General features: G+C 40.4%; 1 protein-coding gene across 1 annotated transcript in view; it reads left to right on the top strand.

Moving 5' to 3' along the window:
* The window catches only part of PLPP4 (phospholipid phosphatase 4), a 104,607-nt gene that overhangs the window by 37,363 nt on the left and 43,523 nt on the right, over positions 1-23,721 (top strand). The window contains exons 2-5 of the mRNA XM_045024844.1: positions 3,370-3,478; positions 9,907-9,997; positions 12,625-12,688; positions 13,990-14,114. Of these exons, the coding sequence (XP_044880779.1) occupies positions 3,370-3,478; positions 9,907-9,997; positions 12,625-12,688; positions 13,990-14,114 (389 nt within the window). The remainder of the gene's footprint in view (positions 1-3,369; positions 3,479-9,906; positions 9,998-12,624; positions 12,689-13,989; positions 14,115-23,721) is intronic.

The raw sequence follows: 23,721 nt of genomic DNA, 5'->3' as shown, positions 1-23,721 counted from the left end.
AGTGTCTATGCTCCTGGCTCAAAGACTTTTTATAGGGGCCGGCTATGGTCTGTTCAGGGCATGGCTTCCAGCTGTGCCTACTTCCCCAATCAGCCTGGGAGCTGCTTGCCCCAGCCAGAGCCCTCTGCTGGGCTGCTCTAAGCCCCTCAGGGCAGGAGTGGGTGACCACCCCGCTACATCTAGCTTTTGTTTGGCTATCCAGACAGATGTGCTTGTCTATATATGTATGTCTGGATAAGCACTCTCAGGAGCAATCCTTGCCCTCCCCATGCCACTCCACTTTTACAACCAGGGTTGTGAAGTGCATTAGATACAGTAGAACTGTGATTCTTGGTGGCCTTCAACTTTCCCAGAATGACACTCATGACCGTACTGGTACCCTTTCCAAACCAAATAGAACACCCTCAGCTGAGAATGCTTCACCTCCAACTCTCATGCATTTTGTCTTTGGCTCTGCCTAGTGTAGAGGAGTTTACTTCTCCAGCTTGGCCACTGATGGCGACGTAATCCCTGATATACTCATAGCAGCCTGCTGAGGAGGCAGGCAGCCACAGTCTGCACACGCTGGCACCTTTGCATATTTTCAACATTCAGTCTCAGGTGCGGTGAGTTACAGTAATCCAGCGTGGGCATGACTAGCATATGCATCACTGTGGCCAGATCCACAGTCCAGTGGGAGGGTGGCATTTCCTACAGAGCTGTGGGTGTGGTAAGGATTTTTTTTTACCACTGAGAGTAGGTCTTCATTGGCGCTGGGAGGTGCAAGTCCTATTTTACATAGATGTACCTATGAGAGCTCTGCTTGAGCTAGCCCTTAAAAAATAGCTGCAACTATAGCGGCATGTGCAGCCGCTTGGGCTAGCTGCCCCCAAAACAATCCAGCCCTAACCCCCTGGGTACATTCTCAGCTGGCTAGCTCAAGTCACTGGCTATGCTGGTGTGGACACACGGCCATTTTCAGGTACTATATTGAGCAAAGCTAGCCTGGGTATGTCTACACGAGCTGGAAATCACACCTCCCAGCTCAAATGTAGACATACCCTGACTCTACCTGATAGTTGGCTTAACAATGTGTCAAACTGGACCCCAAAGCTTCGTGTGTGTGTGTGTGTGTGTGTGCGCACATATGTTTTCAACCAACAGGAAGACAGGGCCCTGGCTAGTTATCTGAATTTTTTTCACAACCACTAAGCAGCAGCATTGTATCACAATGAGGGTTTCTTAACTGATCTTTTTCAACCGTAGCAAAGCACATATTTCTCAAAGAGGACTGCACACCTGTGCAGCACATGAGGAGTCAGAAGTTCTCAAACAGAGCCAGACTTGAGTTATCTGAGCACAGAAAAATCATCTGTAAAATATTTTTACAACAAAAATCATCTTTTTCTTAATCTGTTTAGCTCAAACAGTGGAATGGTATCTTAACAGACTTGATTAGGCCCTACCTAACCAACAAGAAAAATATTGTATGGAAAGTATGTGTGTTGTTTGTTTTAACCTTAGGGTGCCATTTGTCCCTTTGAAAATTTCCCACTGAATCTAGTATATAAAATATTTGTCTTAACAGAGAACTTTTAAAATCTGACTTGAAGCAGTTTTTGTTTTTAAGAATGTCTCAATATTTATACAGCTGATAAACTCAAAAGAAAAGAAAATTTGCTGGAAACAATCATTTAATCCCTTTTTTAAAAGCAAAACAAAACAAAAAAGCATTTCACCAGGCACATGAGAAAGTGTGTTGTTTTTTCTAGACCCAGCAGATTTCCTCTTTTTAGGAAGTAACCTAAAGGGAAAAGTTTTAGTATTTCTAGCCTTTTTAATATTCTTGGGTTTATTGACCTTGATAATAGAACTAGCAGAATCCTAAAATTGTTGCTATGATTCATTTAAATGACATAGTGTTCGCAGCCCTTTGAGAGTTTCTGGTTTTCTAAAGTATCAGTATTATTTCATTTAATTTTTGGCCCACAATCGTAAATGGGGCTCAATATATTGTGTGCCACAAATTTGTAAATTATTCTAGATTTCTATTCAAGCTTTTAAAAGAATTTGTGTGGTAGTGGGGAAGAAAATGTGGAAAGAGGATTCAGACAACAAATTAAGGTGGGTTTTTTTTTTGCATATATTATTTGGCAGCCTTTATTGTATCAGGCTTTCTTGTAGCCTTAGTCATGACATTTACCAGAAGTTTCAGGTGGATTTCTGAAGGAGCTATGAGACCTGGATGAGATTTTCTGTTTCAGAAGACTTGTGTTCCTATGGCCCAGATTTACAAAGTTATGCAGATAGATGCCTGATTGGACTTACAAAAGTGACTAAACAAGGTAGGTGCCTAACTTCCATTGACTTCAATTGGAGTTAGGAGCTTGAGCACTTTTGTACATCCCACTAGGCACGTAAATACTTTTATAAATGTGGCCCTACATTATTTTAGACTATCCCATTTCCTTCCAAATCCTGCTTTTCTTAGTTGGTTCACATCCCCACCTCCACCTGCATTTCCCAATTGTAAGATAAACATCCTTTCTTCCTCTTGAATTTTTCCATCTTTCTAGCATCTCACTTTTGCCTTAAGATAGAGAGGTCAAAGGACATGGAGGAATGATTTTAGACTGACATATTTGCAAGAGCTACAAATAAATCTAGACCTCCAGGTTGTCCCCAAAATTCCGTAGGACATTTCTACCCAATTAAAGTATTCAGACTTTAAAAGACAACCAGTCAAAGTTATCTGAACAAGAAAGAAGGGACTTACTAGCTTGACTTCAGTAATAGCTCTTTCCATTTTCAAAGGCTGGACACTGTCACTTGTCCATATTCCAGATCTAAAGAGCTCACCAGCTGGGTCTTTTTTAGGGGACAAGTGTCTTTTGGAAAAGATGTTTTGTAAATATTATCCTGTTCTTTCTGTCAATGGGAGAAATTCTCTTCATTGTATCTTTCTATCTGCCTAATGACTATAGGACTACTAGTTTTTGAACCCCAAACTTTGTATCCCGAGACTTGAAATTTGGATGTCATGACTTTTATCAATTAATGTTTTTCTTTTTCTGTACATGGCACCTTCTTCCCATGGTATCCTGTTCTAGTGTTGTACTTGGAGCAAAAATAATGGTAATTTATCCCCTGGAGTGCAGTTTAAGATACTCTTTAAAAAGATGCAGTTCATGCAATTTTCAGAACCATTTTGCTGAGTGTATATGGATGAAGGTTATATAACTATAACAGTGGTGTAGGGTGGCAATATGTGTGGATGATTAATGACTGTAGTGTCCTAATTACTTTGGGGGAGGGGGTTCTGCAAGGCTATTATTTCAATATCCATAATCTTTTTGAACTGGAAAAAATATCTTTTATTGTTATGTTTAGTTTTACAGAGTTTTTGGATCCATTCCAGAGAGTTATCCAGCCAGAAGAAATCTGGCTTTATAAAAATCCTTTGGTACAATCAGACAACATACCTACACGCCTCATGTTTGTAAGTACCAGAGATTTAATGGATCATTTGACAGCTTTATGAACTGTAAACTAAACACACTTTCATTTGATAACAGGAAAACTTGTGTAACTATAGCCTGTTCCTTGGGTTCTGATTATGATAAGATTCAAAACTATGTAAGCCTGAACTTATTTATAATATGAGAAGTGTTACAGAGCATGCTTAGAAAAAACAAAACGAGCAGTGCAGGAGGAGCAGAAGTACTGTATTCTGAATTCTATATTGATGGTGCAGTTTCAGATTTAAGCAGGAGTTCACTAATGGATGTGAGGAATGATCGAAAGGCTCCTAAATTAGGTGTCTGGGCACTTTTGAAAATCCCAGTAGGCATCTATCTGCATCTTTAGGCACCTAATGACCTTTCTTAGTGCCCACAGCACCTTTGAAAATTTTACCCCAAATCTCTACATTGTGATTTGCTCATGTTTACAGCCCCTTTGTGTTGGTTTTCTGTGAACAGTCAAGGGGTTATTGGGAAACGAGGGTGCCCAGTATATCACAGAATCAGGCTCTAAAGCATCCTAGCACTAACCTGACATGACAGTGCTATTGTTCACCCTGTCACGCCCAGCAGAGTTCATATGGACATGCAGGAATGGTGTTAAGCTAGTGGGAGCAACTAATATCAATACTATCTCTCAGCACTTATTGTGGAGAGCTACTGCATTCATTTAAATAAGGCCCTGCCACTGAGTACCCCCATCATACCAGTTACCTCCACATATAGAGCATATATTTTTAGAAGTTAGTGGATATAATTCTATGAGTGGATTCATTCCTGTAGTATCTCCACCAGCTTGAGTGATATTATCTCAGGGATGAGTGTGGCACCTAGAATGAACTCCTGGTTCCCTTGAAGTCAAAGGGAGTTTGCCACTGACTTCAGTGGGGCCAGGGTTACCCTGTGAGTCTTTTATCTTTAAGGACAGCGGCTTTAATTCAGAAGGAAGGCAAAACAAAAGATGTAGTTTGATGATTTTTGTCTTTGGACAAGAGAGTAAATCCAAAGTTAATAAATATATTTAGTTATATAGCTGATAAGTTGAGCGTGCTTCTTCTTTACGAGATAATAGTCCTATTCTGAGCAAACAGAGTCAGAAGCTGAAGGCCAAGATATTTAATCGCCCAGGATACAGTTATTACTGAGTTAGGAGGAAGCCTGATTAAGTATTTCCCAATCACAGTAGGGTGAAAAAGTTAAATGAAAAGCAGGCATTTTGAACAGTGTAAAAAGATAGAGGCAGATGTAGCCAGGAGCCTAATTCTGCCGACTTTACTCACACAGAGTGGTATCTTGCTTCATAAGTAGTCCCATTGAAATCAGTGGAGTATGGTACTACTCTAAAAGTGTTTGAGGGTCACAGAATCCTGCCTAAAATTTGCTTTGGGCATACAGTTGATGAGTTCTTAGGGCAGTAGTGAATGTGCAGGGGGTTGCAGCAATGTGGAAATCACATTAAAAAAATAAAATGGTCGTGGGGGAAGTAGGAAAGATAATGCATTAGATGTCATAGGGGACATCCAGTGGTTGGTAAATAGCAAGGATGTAAGGAAGGTACATTTGATCCTTATCTTTCACCTACCCCAAATGCCAGTTTTTGCCATACTGTATGGCAGCTGAAAGCTCCAGTGGAACTGTGAGTCAGTAACCTGACCATGAGTCAGTAACCGTGTGCTCGGATTGGCTTAGACTATTCCACTCAGTAAAAGGCAGCTCACCTGTGAGTGACTGCTTGAATTAAGAAACTATAGATAATTTCTAATTGGTTTGGTCTTATTTCTTTAATTAAAAGAAAACAAAAGACACACACACACATCTGTTATTTGCTTTCATAATTTAAGGTGCTTCCTGTTACCAGCACCATAAACCAATTTTAAAAGGAATTTCCAAACAAAGAATTGTTTAGCATTTGTTACAAAGTCTTACATTTAGAACACTGGGAGATTTTAAAGTCAAAAGGAAAGTCATGAATAATCTAGCTCTAGACTCAAAGTAGGCTAAATCGGCATGTTGGCAAAGGGGAAGAACTGGAAGGGACTTCCTCACTGTTCTGTTTCTTCAAGAACAGACGTGCCTGGTACTATTCATGGCTTACCCTGCAAAGTGCTGAGTACCCTCAGCTCCCACTGAAGGTTGAGGGAGTGCCCCTCCCAGGAACTGCTCAGCACAGCACCATGTGGCTTTAGGCATTTACACAGTCCATCATATCTGCTAACAGTTTAATAAGACAAGTGAGTGCTTTACTCAGTACTAGGTGTTTGCTCAGGTGGATTTCACTCTAGTTTCTGTACTATAGAAAAATATACCTTCCCCCTTCCTCAATCAATGGTTCTCAACCTGCAGCCCATGGGCCACTTGTGGCCCAATCAGCACCAAGCTGCAGCCCATGTGACATCCTCAGGGCCATAGAGGTAGCATTGGATGCGGCCCAAATAACGCATTGTGAGCCACATATGCAGCACACAATGGTAAATAGGTTGAGAACCACTGGATCATAGCCTGACTAACCCATGTGCATGCTTCTCTGCTTGAGCTCCTGAACCTTGGTCCCAGCCCCTAAACATGCCAGCCAGTGGGGCTAAGCTGGTGTGGTGCAGGAAGGGTAGTATTCTGGTATGGGTAAGTAGCAGATTACTACCTCCCTGGAATAAGGGGAGAGCATGACTCCTTCTCCACGCTGCTTCCAGGGCTGCACAGCTATACTGCGCTTTACACAGGCCGAGAGTGAACATACAATCTAGCCCTAAATCATTAAAAAATGCTGTCAAGCGATAAAACAGCTCGCAAGTGAAAAATCAGTATTTTTCAGCATACAAATTAAATCTTGTGTGCCAGTGGATTTTATTGAAGTAATCGGAGACAACAAGAAGTGCTTTTCTGGGGGATTTGTGCAACTACCATTTATCTTTAGGCTGACAAGATGAATAATGAATGTGCTAGACTTTTACTGGTGTCTCACCCATCAAAGCAATATTAGAAGATTTCACTGTAGGAAAAGAAAATGATACTGAATCATGAGGGGGATGTTATTATCTAGACCCTTGCGACATATAATATATATTATAGATGTGAGCCCTGCATGGTTCTGTTGTGGAAGAAAAAGGGAATCTCTTGTAGGTCAGGCTTAGCTTATACATATATTGCACTGATGAGTAAATTGACCTCCTAACATAAGAACGGCCATGCTGGGGCAGAGCAATGGTTCATCTAGCCCGGGGTCGGCAACCTTTCAGAAGTGGTGTGCCGAGTCTTCATTTATACACTCTAATTTAAGGTATCGCGTGCCAGTAATACATTTTAAAGTTTTTAGAAGGTCTCTTTCTATAAGTCTATAATATATAACTAAACTATTGTTTGTATGTAAAGTAAATAAGGTTTTTAAAATGTTTGAGAAGCTTCATTTAAAATTAAATTAAAATGCGGAGCCCCCTGGACCAGTGGCCAGGACTCGGGTAGTGTGAGTGCCACTGAAAATCAGCTCGCGTGCCGCCTTCGGCATGCATGCCATGGGTTGCCTACCCCTGACTAGCCTATTATCTGTGGTGCCAGATGCTTGAGAGGGAATAAACAGAACAGGGAAATTATCAAATGATCCATCCTCTGACGCCAGTCCCAGTTTATGGCAGTCAGACGTTTCGGGACAGCCAGAGCATGGGGTTATCAACTGATGTTTTCAAATGAGCAATAACAGCAAACACAATGAGTTGCAGATGTGAACAGTTCTGAACCTCCATCACAAATCCATCAGTTTGTTAAAAATATATGAAAATCTGCAGTGTTACCAGATGGATTGTGCAACATTCTGGATTTAGTTTCTGTTTTACTTCTATCCTTTGTTGATCTCTTCTGCTGCTCCTGCCTGTTCAAAAGATTTCTAACTCCCTTGTTTCATCTGTATAAGCTATAAGTCTGTCAACGAGGCTATAGTTTGACATGTTCTTCAATAACGGAAGATAGATTTTTTTTTTATTTTTGGGGGGGAATCCTTCCTTTTAATAATAAAATAATAATAATAATTCTAGATTTTACTCTAACCATTTTTTTCACTGTCTCTGATAACAGGGTTTAATTTCTGTTTTCAGAGAGAGATGGAGAAATTTGCATTCCTAGGGTACAAGAAATAAAGTCCATTCTTAGCACTATTTCGCCACCAAGCCACACAGGAGATTCAACTGGAACGAAAAATGTTCTGCACAAAAATTGATGGCAAGCTTAATAAAATGTAAAAATAGGGAGCCATCTCCTGTCCTCAATTTCACCCTTATTATTCACTCAAGACAGCGGGGTTGCATGGATGCAAGAGAGTGTGGAATCTGGACCAGGATATATTATAACAGCAGTAAAACCTTTGCACTTTTATATAGCTCACTACCTCTGATGATTTAAAAGAGCTTAATATTGGCTCTGAGCATTGGGTATTATTTCCGTTTTTCAGCAGGGTGAACTAGGACACAGAATCCTCTTTGTCCTAGTTCCCCAAATCTCCATCAATTTCTCCATTTTTTATTTAAACGGATTAAGCTACTACTCAGCGTAAATAAAGGTAGCACAATCTGGCCCAGGTTAAATGGCTTGCCCAAGCTAGCATGGCAGGCAAATCAGTATCATAATGTACAGTTTAATTTTCAGGTTCTCTAAAACATCCCAGCCAGCTTATTTTCACTTTTCTCTACTATACAATATAATTAACTCCCTGCAGTTGCAGAGCTGGACGAGCAGCAGCCCTGCTGAAGGACACTCCTCGCAAAAATCTAGACTGTGTTACAATCAAGCATTTATTGCAACGTGATCCATCAGCTAAAGGCCAAATTATTTCTTTAATGGGAGTATCATTAAGGTCCATGGGAGTCATGCACATGCATCCAAGGTAGATTTTGACTACAAGTTCCTTTGCCAGACAAGAATGGCACAAAATATGCTATTGCTGTACCTTGCTCCGCTAGAGTTTAGTTGTGGATGTTTGAGAGCTGTTCCCCCCCCGATTTTTACCCAAGATTAAGCAACCTGCCATTGGCTCCACTCCAGTACAATTGTTCTGTACATGAAAGAATCATAAGGCTCAGGTCAGCCAATGCACTTTTACAGATTTTTGGAAAATATTAAGAAAAGATTTAAGCACCCCCAAGCACCCCCTTGAAAAAGTTTGTGCTGGATTCTTCTACCCTTATTCACACTGAGTGGAATCTTACTCCACAAGTGGTCCTATTGAAGTTAATGGGTTTTCTTATGAAGAAAAAGCACTATTCAACACAAGAACATCGAGGACTGAATGAGGTTTTTTTTAACCTGAGGTAGTAGTAAAGAATGGTAGCCAATTCCAACACGAATGGGTTTTGTGAGGTTTGTAATAAGTATGATGGGATATGTGTCAGACTATGTGTTTCACAGCAGTGAGCCCCTGCATTTCCAAGTATTTAATCCCTAGACTGTAAAGTGACCCATAGTCCTGTTTATGGAAGCCAGGAAAAGGCTTTATTTTTCGATATATGAAGCAAGTTAGCACAGTGAGTTCAGTTAGAAGTATTTTTCTGTTAGGAATCTGTACAGAGGAAAACATTGGATCAGCAAAATAGTAACTTGGCCTTTGCTTTTGTGTACCGCCAGTTACGTATGCTAAATAGTTCATTCTTTTCAAACTACAGTACAGTATATTTATGGTGAGTTGTTCACCAAGGATGGTAACTGTGACCAGCCTGCATGAAAAACAGCACAAATAATGCACCTGTCTGACATGCTTTGTCACACTGAGTAGTAACTTTCATTGTCAATAGCCCCACTGAAGAAATTAGGTTCAAAGGAATTACCAACGTACTGAGACTATTCTTAATACAAGGGTGGCGGAATCAGGTCCAATACTATTTTCTAGTGTATAATTTGCAAAATATGGTCCGGACTCTACAGGCACTTAAGCACATGAGCAACTTTACTCAATAAATAAAGTTATCTACTTGCTTCTTTGTTTGCAGGCTTAAGATCTACAACCTGACATGTTTTACTCTATTAAACATTACATTGTTGTGCATGATATATGTGTTTCTTAATAGATCAGAAAAGTGAAGAATTTGCTTATCCACTTCTAGAAAACAAACATAAAGAGATGTAGTTGTTGGCAATACTGAGTCATGATCTTTATGCACTGTTCTTTTTCATTTACAAAACTGACACTTTAAATGTAGCTCCAAGTAATTACAAATCAATTATAACCCACAATTAGGTTACAATTTTAAAGTATATTAATTGCCCTCTAGTTACAGATATAAATTGTCCCACTTTGCTCAAGGTCAGGAGTTCGATAAAGATTATTCAGCCATCCAGTCTAAATGGCACTAACTGGAACTAATTATTAATCCGTGGGGATGACAGGGAGTGGATGCTCTCATACATGATTATTTGTTATCTCTCCCAGGCAATTTCATTCCTCACACCACTGGCTGTCATTTTTGTGGTGAAAATAATCCGGCGGACAGACAAGACTGAAATTAAAGAAGCCTTCTTAGGTAAAGTAGACTGATTTTTAAGATGACAAGTGCATAAGAGTTCCTACGATGATTGTTCTAATTAGTATTCCAAGCCCTGAAAAATCTGTGGGTGAAATGCTGGTTCCACTGAAGTCAAGGAAATCTTTAAAAAATCTCTCTTTTACATACATTTCTAAGCCTATGAGTTCCATGACTTGATTCTACATTCTATTGATCAAATCAGATTGTGGAGCTTGCTGGGTAATGAAACTCAGCTGAGATTTTTCTAATGTTGATTGGCTAGAATCTGTGGCAGTCACTCCTTTACTCTCTATGCCACAGTGGATACCTGTTTATTTCCAAGTGCAATTTAAGGCAGTGGTGTTAATTTTTAAAGCTCTCTGTGATCTGGGTCCTTATTGACTACTACAAGGGACCTTCAAATTGTCTCTGTATGCTTCACCCCTACAAAAGGCTGAGATCAGCCAAAGAACTTTTGCTAACAGACTATGGTTTCAAACGTTTGGAGCTTAGTGGCAGGGTATTTGTAGTGAAGAGGCCATGACTGGAATTCTTTCCCCTTTTGCTGGTGAAGCAGAGCTTGAGTTTGTTGATTTTCAGATCACAGGCTAATACCCATATATTTGCCCAGACTTTTGCCTGTGCTAGACTGGATGTAGAGGGTATTAGTGCTAAAATCAATTTTTGGAAGAGTGGAATTCTCTTTGAGTTTGTTCATCTATTCTGGTGTTCTATCAGCTTGAGAAAAGATCTTAGAGATTGTTTTTTGATGCTGCCAGTACTTGGCAGTTTGTTGTTAAATTTATCATGAACGATATTTTATTGATGGAAAATGTATTTAGTAGGCAGGGGGAACATGCATTTATACATATAAAATCATATAGTAATGGTGCTGGTTTTCATTCTCTCTCTCTCATTTCAAAAGCAAAGGAGCTCTGGATCTGTCTTCATGGTTTCTTCTCCCTCCATGACTCAGGGATACTTTAATGTTTTACAAAATAGCCCAATGTTCAATATTTGCATAAATTCGGACCTTTTGTGGGCTGGTCATATTCAAAAAGATAATTCAGACTCAAAATGGGCATGATCTTCAGCTGGTCTAGATCCACTGACTTTGATGATGCTATGATGATTTACACCAGATGAGGATCTGGCCCAGTGCATTCTGCCCACAAAAAAAAAAAAGAAACTCTTATTCTATAGCTGTTATTTTCTTTTGGAACTCTTTGATTCTGCATGGAAAAATGTTTGAATGGAGAGGAAGGAAATGCTGGTTCTGATTCTCCACTGCTTTGCCCCTTGTGTAGCTATTAACATACATGTTAACTGAATGCAGGTCTTAGTTCTCCACCCACTTACACCAGTGGTAGCATTTTATAGCCAGATTCCACTGACTTTGCATAGACATAAATGGCAACACAAGATGGAAGGATGTGTGGATAATCAGACCGTGTAAGTCAGGAAATCTCACATATATGTTTCTCACATATTATTACCATTCTCTTAAAAGGGAAATACAGTGCTGTGATGCTACTGGTCAAAGGTATTTGATCTTATAGAAAATTTCTATTGAGCACATGCAATCATCATAAAAAACTGAGAGAGTAAGAGATAGCAAATGACCAGAGATGTTGAAAGTAGAAGGTAGGGGACTGTGTTGAACAGTACTGCTGTCCTTGGTATCAATTTGTTCCTTTATTTCTGCCAGAAGCTTTGTAAATGGCTGGAAAAACACCTTTCCCTCCCTTCTCTCTGAAAGGCTTAGTATTTGACTTTAAAAAAAAGGAAAAAATAGACAAATCTTATGATGTACAGAGCCATCAGGCAAGGATTTTGTGGATACAGAATGATAAGTGCCAGTGAAGTACTGGAGTACAACTATTAAGACATTGATACAACGAGATAATAGCCTGATATCATCTTCTTCTAGCTTTACTCACATCTATATGGGGTTGGCCTTTGAGTCCTTCCTTTCCATTCCACTCTTTCCATAATAGCCTGATGCAGGTGTCATAATCGTAAGAAACATTGCTTTGACTGTTCTCCAAAAATAAGAGATCTTCCTGATAGGCTTGACAAGAAGAAATACAGTGCAATGGTTCTTGTATTATACCATGTAGCTATAACATAGACTGCAGCATTAAAGCAGTTTAAATCCAAACAGAAAGGAATAGATGAGCCTGATGGAGTCAATGAAAAGGCTTCCGTGGGAATTAGATCAGGCCCTTTGTGAATACTAGTGAACTTTTGCTTAAATACAGTTAAAAAGTAGGATATTTTCATACTGTAATGGAATGACATTTAATTAAAAAGTTCCTCATTTATTATGAATTATTATTGTTTATGTCAGCACTGTAGCTGTTTGGAAAACAGCAATGTTTTTCATTATTTTTTGGCAAAATGTATTGTTCCTTTTTTCCCTTTGGCACAACAGAATCAGAGCAGGATTATTACCCTGTTCTGCAGTTTACTCTCAGCCAAAATAAGAAAAGAAACAATGGGGTTATTAAAATCTTTCAGCTATACTGAAGAATCCAATTTCAATCTGTGAAAAGTTTCAGTTCATAAATCAAACGCTGTAACACTAGAATTTATAACTTGTTACCTAGGTTGTTGTTATTCTCTTTGTTCATTTTGTTTTTTAGCTGTTTCCTTGGCTCTCGCTCTGAATGGAGTCTGCACAAATACTATTAAATTAATAGTGGGGAGGTAAGTCATGTCATGTTCTAAGTGATGGCTTAAACTGTCAAATTAAGATTGTCTATCTATAATCCATTTTAATATAAAGACTAAGCAAGGCTCCAGAACACATTGGATTAGCAGAGATTCCTGTTACCCTGTCCTCACCCCTGGAAAGTATGGTGCATATCTTCTTTATGTGACATCTGACTGTTGCAGGATTCTTTGCTGTCAACTTTTGGAGTTTGTGTGGCAGGTAGGCTAGTTTGAAGATCCAGACAAGCAAGACAAGGTGTAAATTGTAGTCTATACATTTCACTGGTGATACGTAAGGGGAACAGTCACAGTGTGCAGGGGTTTAGCTGCCAACTCCCACTAGTACAACTACATTGAAATCAATTCATGTTTTTGCATTTTATATAATGCACGCTACTGTCCATGAGATCTTCCATCAGTAGCAGCATTCATCAGGATTACCAAACCCAGGAGTGCGGTAACCAATGGAGTCCTGAAAGGGCTGTCTCTTATTGTTTCAGGAGTGCAGCATGCAGAGTATCTCTGCGTATATTTTGACACACACCCTGCTCCCATCCCAACACTGCTCTGTTGGCAGTCACAATACTTAGCACTTTTCACTTTAAAAGTGTTTTTATCAAACATAACGAACTGATCCTCGCAAGAGCCCTGGGAGGTGGGTAAGTATCACTTGCTCCATTCTACACATAGGGAAATGGAAGCAGAGAACTTAATTGACTTGTCCCAGGAGTCAAACCCAGATCCTCATAGGTATTTAGGTGCCTGACTCCCGTTGAGTTGGGATTAGAACTCTAGTTCTTTCATCCCAGTTCTTTAGTCTAACCAGCAGGCCATACCTCCCTCTTATAGTAACAGGTAAGGGTGTTACTGAGCAGAGTCAACAAGCCCTGTGCAACCTTGTGGAACATGAGTGGTCATTATTGCTCTTTTGGATAGCCTACTTGATCACTGAGCATGATGTGCAGGTTGGCTGAGTTATGGGATATGCAATGAGTAGCCCTGCATATTCCCTTTCAGGATCGAGCCTATATATGTCCATCAGGAATGAGCCTGTCCAAATGCAGAGAAGCCACCATCCAACGGCTGCTAGCACACTCTGCTGGAAGTTTTCCTACAGACAGCATGTGTGCAAAAGTTTGGCAGGAAGGAATAAAGAACATATCTATTGCTACCACATGCAGAATAAAAAAAAAGGAAGTGAACTCTCTCTATGTGATAGTAAATTTAATAATCACTTTGAGGTTCATTTATAACTACAGCTCTTATATTTCAAATGTCCATGGTGTTTTTTGTAGACCTCGTCCCGATTTCTTTTACCGCTGCTTTCCAGATGGAGTAATGAACTCTGAAATGCACTGCACAGGTGATCCAGATCTGGTGTCCGAAGGCAGAAAGAGTTTTCCGAGTATCCACTCTTCTTGTAAGTTCATTCAAATACCACTCATCTTTGGCAATGTTATCTTCATCTGTGTGTTAGCATTGCTATTTCTGATGGATCGTGCACCTGGTTTTAGCTGGAGGGAACAGCACTTTTGTAGAAAACACCTGGCTTGAACTTTTTGACATCATCCCTTTTAAACACTAAGGCTCTGATTCTGTGACCCTTTCTTACCTTGAGCACTACCTCACTCCACAGGCAGTCCCTCTCACTCTACAGACAGTCCGGATGAATTAAGGGACTGCTGAAGGTGAGAGAGGATGACAGAATTGAGAACTGTATGTAAGATTTGTGTCACAGGTTTCCAGCATTATGGGACTCCAGCCTCTGACTGGGGCGGGGAAAGGTGTCTACAAATACTAAATCATGTTTTATTTCATTAGTTATAGTCAAATGAAATATGCTTGACTTGAGCAAGAGTTGATTAATTTACTTGTTGAGTTTTGAAAAAATTGCAAATAATGCGTAGTTAGTACTTTTGTAGCACTACTTCATGAACACAAAGTTGAGTCATGAAGGTGGCTCATCTGTACAGGTTGACATTTATCCATATCTTTACAGTTTCACAGAGATGTTTCCTTGCAATATTCCATATCCTACAGTTTTTACTTTTGTTTCAGTGTTATGGGCTGGCCTGTGAGGGAACAAAGGGCTGGAAAATGGAATGAGACTGCTCCCCCATCCTTACATTCTTGTCTAGTGTCAATGGCTCTGAGCACACACAGGGATAAGTGAGAGCTGTGTGCTCATTCCAAGGAGGTAGATGGGCGAGCTTTGACTCCACCCTTAATGTGCTAGCACAGATGATTCATCATATAATGGGAGGCAGTAGCTCAGTAGGAAATTACTATCTGCTGGAGCACAGTTCTTTCCATTGGCTGCTCCTAGAACAGTGTAGCTTCTCACCACCCCATAAACAGGGCTTGTGGCAGGCCCACAATCTAGCTCATATATGGTGAGCAGTGCAGGCATATAGTACATATGATGTCACAGTCTAGTAACTTGTAGTGTTTGCAATACATCCCCAGATGCTGGTTCCTTACATCTGGTTGCAATCAGCTTGGTTCAGCATAGTGAAAAATTACACCTATACAGATTTAGATAACTGCATGCTTACTTCAAGTACTGTAAATATACAGAGATGTACTACTAAGGGACCCGTGCTGAGAGTATATTAAAAATATAGCACCACGTCTACAGCATAATGTTCAACACTAATGTTATATGAATTACAGTGTGACTTCCCCATGCTGGAACATATTATGTTATAAATTGGGGGCTGCAAAACTTAGGTACTAGAAGACATTCAGTGTGCTTTTCCCCAGATGCTAAAAACATCATGACTGTAACGTGCTTCGGTCTGTATTGTCACACAGCCCAGGAGCCGACCACTGTTCCCACACCAAGATTCCCTGTCATATAGCAAAAGTACATTATTGTGCCCCTAGGCCAGAGTGTATGTTTGGGATCAATTTTTAAAAAAAAACTAGATTGGATTTATAAGCACTGACTTGTAAACTGACTTTATGCAACACATAGACCAAAATTATGAGAACACCTTTTTCCTTCACTGGTTAACATAACTTTATTATACAGTTTAGATTATTATATTTCCAACCACAAAGACTTTTATTAGCAAGCAATACGACTGAGGGGATATTATATACACAGCAATTTTTATCTGTTGATGATCCTAGGCTGAAGTGCAGCAGTTCAGAATCTGCTACAAATCCTTAGTTGTTTCCAATTTGATGCCATTATATGTCCGTGTTGTATGCTCTGCAGACTCAGAATGCAGTTTATAATAAATATTTTATTTCCATACAGGAAAAAGAAACTATTCTAAGATGACATTTTTACAGTGGTACTCACCAAACTTTCTACATAGCAAGGGGTATCCAGATTATAGGAATAACAAGAGTTTATACAATTAAATTTAAATAATCATAATAAATATAAATTAATTTCCTTGCTGCCACTTCATCCTTAACTTACGCCGCTGGGCCTAAGTGTGGGAAGCAGCAAACATCATGTAAAATGCAGCATCACACCATGTTATTGGTATGATTTAAGCACTGGGACAGGTTACTTAGGAAGATTGTGGAATCCCCATCATTGGAGGGTTTTAAGAACAGGTTAGACAAACTTCTGTTAGGGATGGTCATGTCTATTTAAGACTGTCTCAGTGCAGGAGAAAGGATTAGATTAACTCTTTATGTCCCAACCAGCTCTACATTTCTATGATTCTGTGAGTTCTCTTTAGAGCTGTTACTATAGCTATACATTTCCTGGCTTTCTTCAGTGTAACATGGTGAACTCCCCACACAACTCCTAACAAAAAAACCACGCTCATGCTAGAGTCAAAATGCTAACCCTCCTGTGTTCTGGTGTTATTAACATGAAGTTATTTCCAAAATTACCAAACAAGAGCCAAGCCTAAGACTTCTCCCTAGGCTTGGCTGTGTTCCTTCCCTTGGGATCTCTCTTGGTCAGAGGACTACTCCCACTTCCCTTTCTATAGAGGGTGGAATCTAATCAGCCACACCAACCCAATGAGTTACTAGTAATTAACCAGCAGCTCCCTGCCTGGACCCAAGACCTGCCAGCAGGATAGGCCAACAGGAGAATCCAGCCAACTTGTTACAGACGTGTAAATCTAGCTCTTAGGGCCAAATTCTAATCTCACTTACACCAGTGTAAATCCAGAGAAACTCCTCTGACATTAGTGGAATTGCACCATATTTAGAAAGGGATAAGTGGAAATAGGATTTAATGTTGCATTAGCCCCTTCAATGTTATGTTCCCTTGCAGCTTCTGTGCTGTAACGTGTAGAGTGGATGGAGCAATAGTGGAGGTGAATTTTACCCCAGGTCCCTTTCCTTTTAGGCTGCATCAAAGAAGCTTATAGTTTTTCCTATGGTTTCATGTCTTTCTGGTAGTAAAAATAAATAACTCACCCTGGGAAGAATGAGAGTTGACATAATAAACCATAGCACCTCTCTTGGAATGATAGTTAAAAGTAGCCCACTGCAGTTTGGCATTTCCTTTTTCATTTGGACATATGAAGGAAATAAATCACAAGCGGAAGTAACATGCTGCCCAGCAGCTGGTAAAGAGAGATTAAAAACCTCAGTCAAAAGCTATTTTCATCTTCAAACCAGCATTCTTTCCAGTATTCCTTGGCCAGGCTGTCAATCAAACGCCTTGTTGTACAAGAATCTGATTCTGAATCCATGCAGAGAAGACTTTTGACAGGAAGATTTGTTTGTTGTGGCTGTGGTGCTACATAGATGCATAGCAAGGTTGGTCTCACTGACAGATCAGCAATGGAGGAACCTGACACTACATGTGCAGTAACACCATATTGAATGCCACCCTACTTGCACTCTGAGGTTAACTGGTGGCTTTGCATGGCTTGCTCCTGCACTTGGAGAGTTGAACAAGTTTTATGATGCTTAAGCTGCCTGGCTATAAGTGTGTATCCCATAAAAACCTGATTCTCCCTGGCAGGGGTGCAAACTGCTAGGAAGCTGTAATTTGCTTATGTCAAGTCAGAAAAGGGTGCCACATACAGAAAGCCCTTTCCAGAGTCATATCACTGCTGAGTACAACTGATGAAAGACAATCATATGACTTCACTAGAGGAAGCACCATTTTCAGGACTGATATTTCCTGGAGTAATATGATTAAGAATGACAGTGCGATACCCAGGATAAAAACTGGGCTCATGTTACTTTGTTCTAAGGGGTAGATAAGTCACATATGGTGATAACCCTGCTCAGGGGGTTTAGAGGATGAGCAATAAAAATTGTACCTAGGGTAGAGTGAGACGGTTGGGGGAAGAGTATTGTGTTGGATTCTGCTGCTGGTTTGGTGTTTCTTGCTGATTAAGGTCAGGAAAGAAATGGGCACCAGAGAATTCATGCAGTCACAGCTGTGTTATGTTGGTCATCTGTGATTCCAGTGAGACTGTACATGGAGTCAGTTATTTCTCCAAGTGTCTAAGGGTGTCAGACTGATACCCTACTTTGGAGGTACCCTTATCATACAGGAGGGTGTTTAAACAGGGTAAAGGATTTGACTACTATATTTAGCAGCTGAACTCAAAAGCAGGTGACAGCAAGAGCTAGAAGCATGTAAAGTCTTTTTTCATTGTAAAATACATTTCACTGCTCCTTGCAAGCAGTGCAGAATTATTTTTAAATGCGTCTAGAAGGTTTATGCAGCTTGGGTACTTTTTTTTTTTTTTAATCTCCCCCAATTTAACTTTCCAGGTTGAGTGGTCTTTTCTTCTTGGGTACAGGAAATAGTCTAAAATGACAATAATAGTCACCTTCTTTTTGAGCAGGTTGGTGGTGCTCAATGGGAATGCCAAGAAGCTAAACATTTTTGTGGTAACAGTTTTGGAGGCCAGTAGTAGGGTTGTTTTATAATTTCAGAATTTAATATCACCACTCTGTGGTTACCGTATTAATTTATGAAGAAATGGAATAATATACAAAAGCATCACAAGCTGTGTTTGGCTGACACAATCTTGGGTAAGAGTGGAAAGATTATATTTGATCTCCGTATTTAGAACTGTAGAGATCACTACAGGAGTACTGTATCCAGTGCTGGTGTCCACAGTTCAAGAAGGATGTTGGTAAATTAGAGAGGGATCATAAAAGCCACAAAAATGATTAAAGAATTGGAAAACACATCCTACAGTGAAAAACTCTGAGCTCAATCTGTTTATTGTAACAAATAAAAGGTTAAGGGGTGATTTGATCTTTACTAATATGTACCTACATAGAGAACAGAAATTTGATTTAGTCAGCTCTTCAATCTAGCAGAGAAAGGTAGAATATGATCCAATGGCTGAAAGTTGAAGTCAGGCAAATTCAGAATGAAAATCAGGTGCAAATTTTTTAACAGTCAGCATAATAAACCATTGGAACGCCTTACCAAAGGCGGAATTGTTGTGGTGCAGTTTTCTATAACAACCTATTTTTAAATCAAGGCTGGATTCTCAAAGGTTCTAGTTCTAGGAATTAATTCAGTGAAGTCCTAGGGCCTGTGTTTTACAGGAAGTCAGATGAACTGATCACAATGATTCTTTCTGTCCTTATAATCTATGAATAGTCACCAGCAGAGGCAAAAGACACTGTGACTGTCATAGTGGAAAGACACTAAATTGAATTTACCCATAGACATAATAAAATTCTCCTGATTCATTGCCAGGAAAAAAAAAAGAAGCTTTAATATTGTTAAAGATCCAGAGACTGGGTTAGGACTAACCCCAAGTGCTGAGGTGGTTTGCCAATGGGCGTGTGGGCAATATTCTGTCCATCCATTCTGGGAAGCAGGCAAGGCACTGAAATATATAGGTGGCAGGAATTTTGTACAGTCAACACCCGTGAGTTCTCACAAGAATGGAAGGATGGTGGGCACAAAGCAACATGTACCAGTCCTGAGAATGACCCTTTATGTATTTGGAAATCTTGGTGCCTGCCAACATTTGGGAAACCAGAGGTTATTATTCTCTTTTATTCAAGAGCAAACACAACCACTCTGGCAGCAAGTAAGGTAAAATTAGATAAATTTCTTCACAAACAAATATTACATTGCTTAGATAAGCAAATACTACAGTAAATCACCACAATGGCATTGGCTCAGGGCAGCTATACTGCAGACTAATTATATGCCAATGTTAGAATATTTACAGCTTTGAAGTAGCACACGCCTGTTAACAGCTGGCTGAGAAGTAGCACTGGCTACTGCTGAAAACTGCTGTCCTTCCCCCTCTGATGGAGGAATAGGTACTGGGCAGTGCAGCTGTTGGAGAACAGTCTGTGTTCTCCAAAGGTTTCCTTTTTCTAAACTCTTGACTGAGGCTTTTGTAAGTGATGGGCCAGATCCAGAGCTCACTGCAGACAATGGACTTCAATGGAAACTGCTGGCTTAGATCCTTTAGACCCCATGGCTAAAATGATGAACAAAAGCTGATACAACCATATCATGCATGATGAAAGAGCATGGTTCCTATTGTGCATTTAAACATCAATTTTATGGTTTTTTAGGTGAGTTGGCTGATTGCAGATCAAAATACAACTCACAACAGGTCTGGAGAAAAGTTCCAACAACACAATCCTTTGCAAACAGCTGGTCAGATTCACTAGTAGTGCAACAGGGAGGTGTAAATTATGGCTGCTTGAACCAGTAAGGCTATTTGTGCCCAGAGTGGGAGGAGTGGGTTGACCCAAAAGTAGACAATGATACTGCTACCTTCTCTGAATGGGGAAGCTTTGATTTATGGTTAGAGCCTCACCTGTGAAAGATGCTGAGACGATGCTTGGAATCAACACAACCCCAAGAAGCCCTAATCCCCACCCCTCTCCTATGCTATGCCTTGCGTAGGACAACTTAGGTTGTGGATTCTTTATACCAATGCAACTGCTTACCCTGGAGAACGTTTCATCTGGGGGTCCTGCTCTGGAGTTTACCACCAGCATCGACCCTGCACCGAATGTGAGCAGAATCCTTCTGAAATGCAAGGCTACTCTTTGAATTTGACATTCCAATGCTGCTATATTTTATTGGCTTTTTTATTTACTCTCTTCCAAATTACTACCTCTAAAGATATGCCAAAGCTCATAGGAACAGAATAAGTTACAGTACACTTGGAGGTAGCTGAGGTGGAGGAAATCAGCCATGCCACTAAAGATGGCTGTCAGTAATGTGCCTTTCAAAGGCATAATTCCTGCTCAGTGATGGGTGGACTGTGCTGGGAAATACCCTTTATCACATCTGTTTAACAGATCTAGCTAATGTTTCCCCTCATCCCCAGTGCAGCCACCCCAGCGTAATGGGGAGAAGAATCTGTGTCCCTTCTGGGGTCACTCCTCCCAGTGCTAGGAGGCAGATTATTCCTCCTTGTGAACAGGTGACCTAAGAAGGCAAAAATGCTCCTTTTCCTGTTTTCTCTCTCTCCTAGTACGAGGCCTGATTCAGCCCTGTAATGTAGCAAAATGAAAGCCGAACAGAGTAAAGGACAAAATGCACAAACATTCAGACTTGATGCTCTGGTACGTTTAGCACAACAAACAGCATGAATTGGGCAGAAATCAGTAAAAGCTCTTATAGTCAGAATAAATTGGATTTAATTATACCTATAGCAGAATGATTATCCGGCATATTGAATGGGGGAAAATACAATGTATAAATAAAGTCCACTTAATTGATTAAGCCATGCACACAGTAGTTGATGACTGAAAAGCACACTGAACTTGCAGGCATACAGCATACTGATGGGGTGGACAGAAAGCCTCCTATAATTGATTTCTTGCCCTTTATCATATGACTGATGTCATTTTGATGTCTGTGTCAGGTCCACAAGATCCTTCCATAAGCAAAGTGTGAGCCTGGATTTCTGTCATGTAATTTATTGAACAGTCAGTAATGTCTGACTCTTTGAATCTCTGTTAAAAAGTTATCATCTCACAAAAGCTCCTTGTTAAGTTTCATTATTGCCTTAGATCAATGTTTCCCAAACTTGTTCCGCCGCTTGTGTAGGGAAAGCCCCTGGCGGGCTGGGCCAGTTTGTTTACCTGCCGCGTCCACAGGTCTGGCCGATCGCGGCTCCCACTGGCTGTGTTCGCTGCTCCAGGCCAATGGGAGCTGCTGGAAGTGGCGCAGGCCAAGGGATGTACTGGCCGCCACTTCCAGCAGCTCCCATTGGCCTGGAGCAGCGAACTGCGGCCAGTGGGAGCTGAGATCAGCCGGATCTGCGGATGTGGCAGATAAACAAACCGGCCCAGCCTGCCAGGGGCTTTCCCTGAACAAGCGGCATCTCAAGTTTGGGAAACACTGCCTTAGACAATGGAGTGCACAGAAAATAAACCCTTCTAATGACAGTTTTACATGCAGTAAAGCAATTCTAAGCAGACCAGAGGGCCGGTGATAAAGACTGGAAATGTAATCAGAAAGGTTCTTTTCAATATCTGCCAACCCTTTGTTACTGTAAGTAGCGTTGTGTGTTTGCCAGTTCAAGAGAGATTTCTCAGAGCATCAGTTTTGTGTACTATGCTTGCAGTGAATATTTGATATTAGGCTTCAGCTAATACTTGGAGGGAAGAAGGGGAATCTGAGTTTGCTTGGGTTACAAAATTTGGAAGAGAAGAGCAGAATACAGTTGTTCAATAATTTCAGTGACTCTAATTTCCAGTGTAATAAATGAGTGGCCACAGACATTTATGACTAACTAAAATAAGTATGCTTTAGTAGAAGGACATCCTAAAATAGCTTTATTGCATTATTTTATCACTTATGATCACCATGAGACTATGAAGAATGAAGTCAATTGTCCAGCTCTCTGTTTCCTCTTCAATGCAAATAAACTGAATAGCTTGCAAAAAAATAACTCTCCATGACTGCCACTGCTCTACTCTGGAAGTAAATTCCCTTATTTAGGGAATATTTCTGAATTCCTTGTACACTCAAAACTCCTGTTGAATTCAGTGGGAATATTGGATCTGCAAAGCATGCGGGATTGGGCTCTTTGTCTTTCCTCCCCGTATTAGTGAGCTTCAGTAGTACGACAAAGTGTCTGACTTTTTGCATGATGGAAAGGTGAGTGGCCATATCACAAGCACCTGGTGAACCAATGTGACAAGAATCCAGGACAGGTTCTCCACCATGAGGCCTCATGTTTCTGTAAAGGAGATGCAGGTCACAAGTGAAACTGCAGGTCACCTTTCATACAGAAGGCAAAAGAGAAGATTAACCTGACTTCATGATAGAAAGCTTCAGGGGTTTCTTAGGGACAGACTCCCAAAGAGAACTGGGAGAGATGCAAACGCTGAAGGTAACTATTCCTGCTAAATTAACATAAAGTATTGTAAGACATACTTACAAGCTTTGTTTTAGATTGCATCCAAATTCTAATTCACTTCCTTCTCTGGGCTTGGTAAATCTTTAAAAATGGGTGCAGTCATCATGGGGGCTGCTCCTCCTTTATACTGGGGGCTGAACCTCCAGTGACACTTCTCAAGAAGAGGAGACATCAGAAAGCCTAACTATTATTTCTCCTCTGGACTCTACCTCCAAGTCATTGTCAAGCATTAGTAGTGGCTGTAATGTTGTGTCTTGGTGTCTGCTTGACCTTCAGTGGTATTCCAAAGGGAAAGATGGAGTGGACTACCTAGGTCACAGGCCAGAAAGCTATGCTCAAAACATAGGCCACTTCAACCATTTCTGTATTATAGAGCAGGGCATATCATCTGCATTTGTATTTTTCTAAAACGTCCATCTTCAAACCAGCAAGGTCAGTTTGCAGCAAAGTATTGCTGCAATTAAATTGGAGGAAAATCTTATTTCAACCGATAGGATTGCAGTAGGCAAGTGAATTGAAGATCATGACAATATGTGAGAGAGAGTAAAGGGGGAAAAAAGAATAGGAGAGCTAATCTAGTTCTGATGTCATAATGCCACCAGTCAGCAGGCCATAATTCAGTGAGGGCAGGGAGCAAATGGAAGGGGAAATTCTGTCTTGATTTAACAATCCCACCAACGTATCTCAGGTACAGACTAGTTCTAATATAACTGATCAGCG

Source organism: Mauremys mutica, chromosome 7 (genome assembly GCF_020497125.1).
Source record: "Mauremys mutica isolate MM-2020 ecotype Southern chromosome 7, ASM2049712v1, whole genome shotgun sequence".
Lineage (NCBI taxonomy): Eukaryota > Metazoa > Chordata > Testudines > Geoemydidae > Mauremys > Mauremys mutica.
Note: the sequence above shows the minus strand (reverse complement) of the source record. Positions and strands in the feature narration are given on the sequence as shown.